Source organism: Orycteropus afer, unplaced genomic scaffold (assembly GCF_000298275.1).
Source record: "Orycteropus afer afer isolate SDZICR_OR568_19922 unplaced genomic scaffold, OryAfe1.0 scaffold00234, whole genome shotgun sequence".
In the NCBI taxonomy this organism is placed as follows: Eukaryota; Metazoa; Chordata; class Mammalia; order Tubulidentata; family Orycteropodidae; genus Orycteropus; species Orycteropus afer.
Window position 1 is genome coordinate 1,371,606 of NW_006921821.1, and position 12,271 is coordinate 1,383,876.

Consider the following 12,271-nt stretch of genomic DNA (forward strand, 5'->3'; position numbering starts at 1 on the left):
TGGTCTCACCTATTTTGGTCATGTTGTCAGAAGGGACCATTCCCTGGAGAAGGATGTCATGCTTGGTTGGGTGGAGGGTCGACGAAAGAGGGGGAAGCCTTCAACAAGATGGATTGACATGGTGGCTGCGATGATGGACTCAAGTATAGCAGGGATTGTGGGGCTGGCGCGTGATCGGGCAGTGTTTTGTTCTGCTGTGCATGGGGTCTCTATGAGTCGGAAACGACTCGACGGCACTTAACAACAACAAGAAGCTACCAGGCATGGGGCAGTGCAGTGTGCTAGAGAGAAGAGTGGAGAGTCCAGGGCACTATCCTCTTTGAAGAATTCAACCTTTCTGGACTTCAACTTCCTCATGTGTAAAATGGGAGAAACTGTTAACACCTTCTGAAGGCAGGCAGTTATCAACCAGGAAAAAATGCACAGAAAATAACCGTTTAAACCTACTTTCCTTTAACTGACATAGATCATTAATATTTTATTATATTGATAAAATGCTCAATGGCCCCTGCTACTGAAAAATGCTACAGAATCAGTCTTGTTATTTTCTTAATCCTTCCAAACAGAACTGGTGGCCAAAAAAAAAAAAAGAGATAGGAGGGATTATCAAATACAGTAAACATCTTTATTCTCTTACTGCTAAATTGAAATCTAAAAGCTATTCTTCCGGCTTAAGGTGAACATTTCAACATGAAGGGGACATAAGCAAGCACATTAGTAGTGTATAGAAGCTGGCTGAGATTTATTTTCTCCATCCCATAAGGTAAGAAACTCAAGATCCATCATATGTATCTAATTACAACCAGGCTCTTCCCTCCATCAAATAAATACAGCAGGCTTCTGATGTACAATTTAGTTTTTCCCAAAGAGAGTCCCAAGAACTCTAATTCTGTGGTACGTTAACAGGGGTATGTGAAACAAATCAAATGTCAATTAAGTCAAGGTCATGGTAAAGTAAATGGGAAAGGGGAATGGCAATGGATTAAACAAGAAATAAACAAGTTTCTCTAGGGCAAGGTTTTTCAAAAGGGAGAGACTCTGTGCAGCATTTTCCAAATATATTTGATTAAAGACAACTTCTACAGGGCACCTATAGCTCAGTGTCCCTAAAAACACTCTTTGGAAATGCTGCTAGAATTTAAGGCTTTGTTCAGACTAGACTCACTATCAAATTAGTTCCCGTTAATGGAGCATTACAGTGTTAAACAAACAAGCTCACTGAAAATTATTTTCACATACAGCAAACCCGTGTGCTATGTTTAAGAGGTTGTAAGACTATACTGCTGCCCTTGGCTGGAAACTACAGTGACTGGTCCACAGCAGGCAGCTGAACAACATGCACTGAACAGAAGGAGCTATGTATGGAATGTGGAGAGCTGGTGCCTCATCAAGGCAAAAGAAAACTTTATTTTTTGACCCAGAACTGCCAAAACAATGGAAAACTGAAGAATATGATAGGATTTCTAAAAACATAAAAAACCACACTAATAGGCAATTTCACAGTGGTTGAGAAGGAACTGATTCAGATATCATTTCAATTATATGTGGAATCAATGAGTAAAATTATTTCTCTACTCCTAGGAATTTAGGGGTACATATTAAAACTTTTCAAACCACTAAGACAAATCTTTCAGAGTTTACCACAAGTTTACCAGTTTACCACAAGTTGTGGCTTAATCAGCTTAGATTTTGACAAAGTATTTTTTATATTTTAAAAAACTGTTTGTGCTGTTTGAATGCTATTAAGAAATAGCATCTCCCATTTCTTTAAAAAGCCAAAACAACATGCATTTTCTACACTGAAAATTGTGGTTAGCACAATTTAACCACATCACTAATTTAAACAGCAATCAAATATAAGATCTTCATTGAGCATTTTGGGAACTACAACTTTATCTTTATTCTAAGTGATTTTACATTGCATTTTAGTTAAGTCAACTCACATTCATTTCTATAAACATTCAAAGAACTTATAATTCAGAAATTGGGTTATCAAGAAATAGAGAAATTAAATAGACATTTGAAGAAAAAATCCAACAAAAAAAACAGGGACAGGAAAATGCATTTTTAATATAGTAAAAAAATTGTGTGGACAGCACACTTAAGAATCTTAGGACCAATCAGGTATCTGGAGTTGACTCCCAGTCATGGTGGCCCACATGTGTCAGGGCAGCACGATGCTCATAGGGCTTACAAGGGTGGATTTTCCAGAAGGACACGGCCAGACCTTTCTTCTTAGGTGCCTCTAGGCAGACTTGAATCTCCAATCTTTTGGTTAGCAACCCAGTGCATTAATCATTTGCACTATCTAGAATTCCTAAGAATCTTAGAAACATTAAGAAATTAGCCCTGTCTGTTGGCTTTAAGCCAGTCATACAAAAACAGGACAGAGACTTCAAAACACAAAATAGGAGGCAATCATTCTAACACAAATAAATAAGCAAATTTTATTTTACAAACATCTAACAAGTTCTTTTCCCCGTTTAAAGCCGTTCCTTAAATTCCATCTTCCTCTGAGAGAATACTCCATATTCCCAAAACTTTGAATTGGGAAAGTATTTCTATTAAAGCTCCATTGCTCGATCTATTCTCTACATATTAAACTCTCTACTCTCATGTATGGTCAAAGAACAAGGTAAATAAAAGACTGATTTAGTTCAACAAAGATCTGTTAAATATCTACCAGGTGCCAATACGATAAAAACCTCGTACAAGTCTCCACTTTCCAAAAAACTAGATGATGGTAAAGTACCAATGTACCATCCATGCTTCCATGTCTCTATGACAATATGGAACCCTACTATCTCCCATGCTCATCTCCATGAGCTTAAATTTTCACTCTCAAAATAAAGAGCTGATTTCTAGAGATTTGCAGTTTACTGATCAGGTAAATCATCATGTACTTCAGCTGGAATGTGATCTTATTCTCTATCTGCTTTTGGTACAAAGTAGAAAACTTATGCAATTCTGTTTCTTCAGTTTGGTAATACAATGATGCTTAAGCAATGAAAAGATTCTTATTTTTTGTACTTAATATGCTTATTTGAATGATGCAATTACTAACTTACAGGAATTAATTTCAAATTCCTGCAACAGTCCATCTCTTCTAAGCAAAGAACAAAAGGAAAAGAGCATGATAGCAACATAAACAATGGCTAGTTAAAACTGAATTTCTCAACAGTGAAGAGAAAAATGACACATGGAATAAAGTGACCTTATTAGGAATCATTTCAATTTTGTTTGCCTAAAGATAGGAGACAAATTTCATGGCTTCAAGTTCATTTCAAAACAATGACTATGAGTTCACCTTGTATAATTTCCAGTATAGCACTTTGGAAATATATCCAAAGCACCATTAGTCAACACATTTTATTTTAGCTAGCCTTACATAATGTTATATATATATATATATATATATATACACACACACACACACACACACGTGCGCACACACACACATACACACACATGTAGAAATACTTTAAGTACAGAGATGAGAAAAATGGTCCCTTTCTGACTGTAGATGATAATCAAGGAACCGAAAAATGTGATAATGACATATAATGTGATGGAGAAATATGACAATGACATTGTTACTTTTGGTATTTTAAACTTTTAAGAATCTAAATCCCACTGCCACTGAGTTGATTTCAACCCATAGCAGTCCTATAGGACAGAACAGAACTGCCCTGTAGGGGTTCCAAGACTGTAAATCTTTATGGATGCAGACTGCCTCATCTTTCTCCCACAGAGTAGCTGGTGGGTTCAAACTGCCAACCTTTTGGTTAGCTGAATGTTTTAACCACTGTGCTACGAGAGCTTCTTTTTAACAATCTATAGTAAATAGTATTTTGTTTAATGAGCTGTGTCCAGAAATCATCAAGAGAAAATGTATTTCTTATAATAAGACCTCTCTAATGAAAACCAACTGGCAAGCTCTTAGGGATTTATCGCCTAGAAAATCAGAGCTCAGCTATTACTGGCACAGCACCATCTAATGAGTCTCCTCGAGGAGCACTCTTTTCAACCACGAGCCTTTACTGTGCTCTCAAATGACAACAAAATGCTGAGGACAAAGCAGATACAGCAACAACGGACTCTTTATACATCAAATAAGCGACACATTACTTTGAATAAGTAATAATAATTAAAGGAGCCTGGCAGCACAAGGGTTAAGTGCTTGGCTGGTAACTGAAAGGTTGACAGTTTGAACCCACTAGTCATTCTGCTGGAGAAGAGCCCTGGCAATCTGCTCCTGTACAGATTACAGCCTAGGAAACACTATGGGGCAGTTCTACTCTGCCACATGCTGTAAGTCAGAATTGACTTGAGGGCACACAGTAACAACAAGAATTAGAACCATGACTCCAATATATACTTTTCACCAAATTGATAGCAAAGAAGAAAAAGGTTTTTGGATCTTTTAAAATACTTCAGTAGATAAAAATCATAGTTTGAATATTATGTGATTAACAAAGTAGTTGTTATGATAGACATATTATTCAGTATTGAAAATCCCTTCAGGAAAATACAAGTCCCACTTCCAAACTGCACCACTGGAATATTCTATGTAGACAACCTGCTACAAATTAATCTCATTTTACATCCCATAATTATGTTCTTCACCCAAGTTGTCAAGAACTTAAAAAATTATGAGACCAAAGGCAAAGCAGTGAAGAGTCAAGGGAGAAGCAGAAGAGTTTTTTGGAGAATGCTTTTGTATCCAAGAGAAACATGGTTAAGAGTAGAATTTGCTAAGTAAGGGCCCTTTTAGATCTGAGTCAAAGGCATTTTCCTTAGATTCAAGAACATCAAATGTCCCTAGCATTACACAGTCCTAGTGGGCAGCATTCCAGGGAGATAACAAAACACTGAGACATACTTTCCCAAGTCAGGATTATACTGCTAAAGATGAACACTGAAGTCTTACTACATTATATAAGATACATCTCTGCAGATACACGGCAGCCATCAGGAATTAGCAAGCTTCACAAACATTCCAATGTCAGCCATACTGCCCTCTGTGAATAACTGCATCAAAAAGTACTTCACCCATAGGTCCTAGGCAGAGATGGACACACCTAAAATCCTTTTTAAAATGCTGTCTTAGTTTACAGAAGCTTTGGTGGCGTAGTGCCTGAGGTATATGACTGCTAACCAGAAGGCTGGAGGTTCAAACCCCCCAGCCACTCCTCAGTAGCACAGTTGGGCAATCTATTTCCGTGGTGATTCTGCCTCGGAAACCCAAGGAGGGGTTGTTATGAGTCGGATCCAACTTAATGGCAGTGCGCTGCATTGCGTCTTAGTTTACAATCAGAAACAGCAACTTCCATGCAAAATACTTTGTTGTCATTTCCAGACTTCAAGCAATGGGTAAGAAAGTATAAAGCAAAGCTTAATACCTTGTCAATCATGGGGTAAGAAATAACTGTATTTTGTTATTCAAGTAGTATTTTAGGCAAGACTGTTCATGTTTCATAATTAGGCCAAAAAAAAAAAAAAAGCCAAAAACCAAAAATCCATAAGGTAAGTTAGAAGAGAGTGACAGATGACCAAATGAAGGTATTATTACCTCAGGCAAGCAGGTTGGTTCGGCTGCAGTGTGCCCCATACAGGGATACAGATGAGGAATGAAGACATGCCACTAACATTCACGCATTAGGTGACTGGTGATGCCACAGATGAGCAGCAAGTACCGCAGATGAAAGCACACACACACATGGTGGACAAACACTCAGAGCTGAGTGACCTGCCAAGAGGAGTTAGTAAGCTGAATGCATCTGTGTCATGAGAAACCAAACAGCATTCTCAGAAAACCTCATGATGCTACTCTTCTACCACTACCAGTCCCATCTCCTTCCTTCCAGAGAGCACTGGATGCACAGTGCATGTCCCAATGCCACCTGTAGGCTGCTTGGTAATGGTGGGCAGAAAGCTCTTACCACTGAACACAGCTATGACATGGTTCATTTTCTCTCTCATTAAGGTTAGGATCTGAGAAAGTTTACTTTAAGAAAGTAGCTTCCCCTCAGAAAGGGACCTCTGGACTTATTTTCCAGACAGCATTAATAGAGGAATCATATCATAGGGCATCAGCAATACAGCTGGAAGGCTTAGGCTAGCCCAGAGCAATACATGCCACCAGGGCCAATAAGAAAAGCCTCTGAATTTTCTTATGGGTGATTTGCCTTTAAATTGGGTAAATCTGGTTATCAACATACTGGGTTGTCTTTGGACACTGTCACACAAAATAACTTTAGAGACAAGCCTTTGAGCAGTCATTCTAGTGATGACAGTCTGGACATGTTTGTCAAATGACTGAAAATGGAGGCATAATGGCACCAAATGAGCTACCGTTAAAGTAACACTCTTCTTTCCACCAACTCCCCAGGTACAAATGCAGTATGAAATAGTGGACTCACTTGTAAATTCTCTCTTGAAGGAAGTACTGTCCATTTAATTTTAAAATGAACAAAGGAAAAGAAAAGTAGGAGAGACAGACCAGCTCAAAGAGTTAATTTTATTAGACAAGCACATGAATTGATGTTAAACACATACAGCACATTCCAGGATGCACACACTTCCACTTACCAGATCTGTAATCTAATTTTCTTTCCTCTTAGCTCTACAGTTTTGATTTTAAAGTCAACACCTACAAATAAAAGAAAAGAAACAAGAAGCAATTTGTCATAAAAAAAAATCCTACTGCATTAAGTTATATCAGTATCAGAAAAATGGAAGGTACAGGCAGTGTTATTCCAGTAACTGTACTCACTGAGACATTCATTCTCTCACTTCAGGATTCAAATGTGAACGTCAGCCTATGTTATATTTTACAATGAACCACTATTCATCTGTCAGTTTGTCGAAGTGTGGTGGGTTGCATGTTGCTGTGATACTGGAAGCTGTATTACCAGTATTGAAATACCAGCAGGGTCACCTATGGTGAATAGGTTTCAGTGGAACTTCCAGACTAAGACAGACTAGGAAGGATGTGGCAAGGTCCACTTCCGGGGGGGGGGGGGAATGGCCACTGAAAATCTTATAAATAGCAAGGAAACATTGTCTGATATAGTGCTGGAAGATGAGCCCCACAGGTTGGAAGGCACTCAAAATACAACTGGAGAAGAGCAACTTTCTCAAAGTAGAGTTGACCTTAAAGGCATGGATGGAGTAAAACTTTTGGGACCTCCACTGGTTGATGTGGGATGACTCAAAATGGAAAGAAACAGCTACAAACATCTATTAATAATCAGAATGTGGACTGTATTAAGTATGAATTCAGGAAAATTGGAAGTTGTAAAAAATGAAAAGGAATGCATAAAGATGGACCAGAGTTCCTCTCCTATGTGCTAGTGAGCCAAAATGATGGCGTACAGGCATTTTGGACCAGAAAATGATATACTCTACTACACCAGGAATGACAAATTAAAAGAAAATGGCATCACATTAATCGTCAAAAAGAACATTTTGAACTAGTGGTCAGATGGCTGAATAGGCAGAAAGACTGCACAGACTCTCTTCAACAAAGAAAAGGGGAACCAATTAACACAGATACAGAAGATAATCCTGGACCCCTAAGCCTTGAAGGGAAGGATATAGAAGTGGACTAAACTCCAACTAGCAGAAGAATTTGCCTGAAAACACCAAAAAAGGAGACATACAGAGCTGCGGTCTGGCAGCGATCCTGATGGCACAGACAGCTTGGATATTGCTGAGTGGAGGCAGCAACTAAGAATTAACCTAAAAATTGGCCCTGCTAGCCAGGAACTGCATGGAGGATTGCTCTGGTGGCTGGGGAATAGAAGGGGAAGCAGCGAAGAGGATGGCGGGCTGAGCTGTGGACTTTTTTCTGTACGGAGGATGCAGCCATTTTGAATGCTTACAAGCGGCTTGACTATTCTGGATAATTAAAGCAACAGCATTCTCCCAGATTCCAGGGACTTATGATCAGGCTCCACTTGCCAGTAACCCCAAGGACATTCCGGACCCGGACGAATGGAAAGGTGCGACATTCCCCTTGTTACTCTTATACCACACACCCTCTTGGTAAACAGGGGTGTGGCGATCCCACTCCCACCCACCTTCTGGGCCTGCAGGAACTCCACCAAACTGTGTGCATGGACGGAGCCTGGGTGCGCTGCCCTGCACACCCCCGATATTTTTTCTTTCTTTTTTCTGTTTTTTAGTTTGCTTGTTTATGTCTGTTTTAAAACTACTATTATTATTATTACTTTTGTCCTTTTTACTATTAGTCTTTATTCTTGCCCTCCCAGGTCCTAGTTTTCAGCTTTTTTCCCTTTTCCCTATTCCTGGTTGAAATTTTTTATTTTTTCCTTTCTTGTGGTTAACCTCGTTCCTTGTTTTTCTTTTTGAATTTTTCCCATTTTTTTCTTCATTATTCTCCTTTGCTACCTTTTCTCTCTCATTGCCTTCTCCCCAGATATTGCAGATTTTCTTGTTTTTTTCTTCTTCTTTTTCCCTTTCTTCTTTTTTTGGTTACTGTTCCTGTGGGATTACATAGTGTGTTTATTGTCCATGTGCTTCTACTACTTTGATGGTTATTCAATTGTTATTTTTGTTTAACGGAGTAGAAGACAGCAACAGTCCCCATACAACAGAACTATACCCACACCTCCTGCAACTTCACTTATTGAGTGAGAGCCACCACTTCCTTCTCCACCAACAGGCCAACGATAAACAACCACCAAGAAGAGCCTGACTCACCCCTGGCTGCCCGTAAGAAGCAGTTACAGAGATCTAAATATGCCACAATGTCTTGGAGACAACAGACCATCACAGTCCACACAAAGAAGCAAGATAAAGCAGGAGAAACAAGGGACTAGGATACAGATGCAGAACACATCCCTGAGGAAGCAGCATTGGAACTCTCTGATAAGGAATTCAAAAGAATTATATTTAGGTATCTTCAAAGTACTGAGAGACACATCTAGGAAAACACAGACAAAACCCTAGAAGAATTTTGGAAGAAATACAAGGACAAAATAAATGAAAACTTACAAATGATTCTAAATCTACAGATAGAAAGCCAGAAGGTTAATGCTAAATTGTCAGAAGTAGATAACACACTGAAAGGGCAAAGGAGTAGAAATGATGCAATGGAAGACAGAATTAATGAGATTGAAGACAAACAGCAGAATATTTCTTTGGAAAGGGATCAATCAGAAAAAAAGATCAAAACAAAATGAAGAAAGCTTAAGGTTCATGTGGGATACCATCAAAAGGAACAACCTACCTGTCACTGGAACTCCAGAACAGGAAGAGAAAAATAAAACCACTGAGAAGACTGTCCAAGATTTATTGGAGGAGAACTTTCCTGATATAACAGATGAGAATACATCCATTCAGGAAGTCCAACGAACCCCAAACAGGATAGACCCCAAAAGAAAATCACCAAGAAACATCATCATCAAACTCATCAAAACCAAAGACAAAGACAGAATCCTGAAAGCAGCACAGGAAAAATAAAAAGTTACTTACAAAGGACAACCAGGAAGAATAAGCTCTGATTTCTCAGCAGAAACCATGCAAGTGAGAAGGCAATAGGATGGTATATATAAAACCCTGAAAGAGAAAATTTCCAACCAAGAATTTTATATCCGGCAAAACTGTCCCTCAAATATGATGGTGAAATTAGGAGGTTTCCAGATAAGCAGAAACTAAGGGAATTTGTTAAAACTAGACCAATCTTACAAGACATCCTAAAGGGAGTCCTTTGAACAGAGAACCAAAAATACTAAATAACAACCGACCATTAATACACAAGATGACATAACCCAAAAACCACAGCTTTGGACATAACCAAAGGAAAATAAGCTTACAAAATTATAAACAGGGAACCAGAGACATCAACTGGCAAGTGAGGACAACTACAAACCAAAAAGAGGGAAAATACTGTATAGTTACATACCTTCTAAATGGCGAGGAAGTGAAGAAAGTTGCAAGATACAATGGACTGTTCTAATCTCGGGGAGAAAATTATAAATTACAGGGTAATGTCAAAGAAAAATGATAAACCTTCATATCACAATACAAAAGAGAATAAGCACAAATATTCAGCAAGTACTAAAACAACAGCAACAAAGGAAATGATAACAGGATTCATAAACATAATGAACTCAGCACAAAAAATAATACGGAACAAAGAAACCAGAGACACCATGAAAAAACACATAAGAAAATGACAGCAACCAATTCATACTTGTCAATAAGTACACTGAATGTTAATGGATTAAATGCACTACTCAAGAGATGGAGAGTTACAGATTGGATAAGAAAGCAAAACCCATCAATATGCTGTCTACAAGAGACACACGTTAGAGGCAAAGACAAAAAACAGACTATAAATCAAAGGTTGGAAAGAGATATATCAAGCAAATGGCAACTGTAAAAGAGCAGGAGTGGCAATATTAATTTCTGATCCAATTGACTTTAAGACAAAAACCACCATACGAGACAAGGAAGGACAGTAAATACTGATTAAAATCTCAATTGAACAAGAAGATGTAACCATAGTAAATATCTATGGACCCAATGAAAGAGCACTAAAATACATAAATCAGACTTTCAATGAGTTGAAAAGGCAAATAGATGACTCCACAGTCATAGTAGGAGACTTTAATACACCACTTTCAATGAAAGATAGAACTAGAAAGAAACTCAACAAAGATGCAGAAGAGCTAAATAATACAATCTACCAACTTGACCTTATAGACATCTACAGAGCACTTCACCCAACAACAGCACAATGTACATTCTTTTCCAGTGCACATGGAACATTTTCCATGATAGATCATATGTTACGCCATAAAGCAAGCCTTCATAAATTTAAAAACACTGAAATACTGCAAAGCATCTTCTTAGATCATAATGCTATCAAATTAGAAATCAATAATAGGAAGATCAACAGAAAAAGAGTAAACACAGGGAAACTGAATAACACCCTCCTTGAGAAAGACAGGGTAATAGAAGAAATAAAAATTGAAATTCAAAAATTCCTCAAATCAAACAAGAATGAAAACACAACATATCAAAATCTTTGGGATATAGCAAAAGCAGTGATCAGAGGTCAATTGATAGCAATAAATGCACACATCAAAAAAGATGAAAGAGCCAAAATCAACACTTTAACCCAAGTTGGTTTTCTGAGAAGATCAATAAAATTGATAAACCACTGGCAAATTTAACAAAGGAAAAGAGGGAGAGAATACAAATAACATGAATAAGAAACGAAATGGGTGACAACATCACAACAGAACTAACTGAAATAAAAAGGATAATATCAGGATACTATGAAGAACTGTATTCCACAAATTTGAAAATCTGGAAGAAATGGACAGAGCTCTAGAAACACACCAATTACCTAAACTAACACAGACCGATGTGGAAAAGTTGAACAGGTCCATAACAAAAGAAGAAATTGAACAGGTCATAAAAAAACTTCCAGCTAAAAAAAGTCCTGGCCCAGATGGTTTCACTGGAGAATTCTATGAAACATTCAGAGAAGAACTGACACCAATCCTACTTAAACTATTCCAAAATGCAGAAAAGGATGGAATCCTCCCTAACTCATTTTAGGAAGCAAGCACAACCTTGATACCAAAACCAGAAAAAGACATCACTCAAAACGAAAATTACAGATCAATATCCCTTAAATATACAGATGCAAAAGTCTTCACAAATCCTAGCCACTAGACATATCAAGAAAATCTTTCATTATGACCAAGTGGGGTTCATATCAGGTATGCAGGGATGGTTCAACATTAGAAAAACGATCAACGTCATCCACCATGTAAATAAAACAAAGGAGAAGAACCACATGATCCTATCAATTGATGCAGAAAAGGCATTTGATAAAATCCAACACGCATTCCTGATCAAAACTCTTAGCAAAATAGCAACAGAAGGGACATTCCTCAACATAATAAAGGGCATTATGGGAGCTCTGGTAGCATAGTGCCTAAGGCACTTGACTACTAACCAGAAGGCTGGTGGTTCAAACCCACCAGCCACTCCTCAGAAGGAAGCTTAGGCAATCTACTTCTGTAGTGATACCACTTTGGAAACCCAAGGAGTGGTCGCTATAAAGTCGGGTCTGACTCAGTGGCACATAACAACAACAACATGCAAAAACAACAGCCAACATTATTCTCAATGGAGAGAGACTGAACCCATTCCTCTTGAGAACAGGAACCAGACAAAGATGCCCTCTATCACCACTTCTATTCAACATTGTACTGGAAGTCCTAGC

General features: G+C 38.1%; 1 protein-coding gene across 1 annotated transcript in view; it reads right to left on the bottom strand.

Annotated features, from left to right (window-relative positions):
• RAB12 (RAB12, member RAS oncogene family) overlaps window positions 1-12,271 on the bottom strand; it is a 55,422-nt gene that overhangs the window by 17,599 nt on the left and 25,552 nt on the right. Inside the window, exon 2 of the mRNA XM_007949009.2 lies at window positions 6,592-6,652. Within this exon, the coding sequence (XP_007947200.2) occupies window positions 6,592-6,652 (61 nt within the window). The remainder of the gene's footprint in view (window positions 1-6,591; window positions 6,653-12,271) is intronic.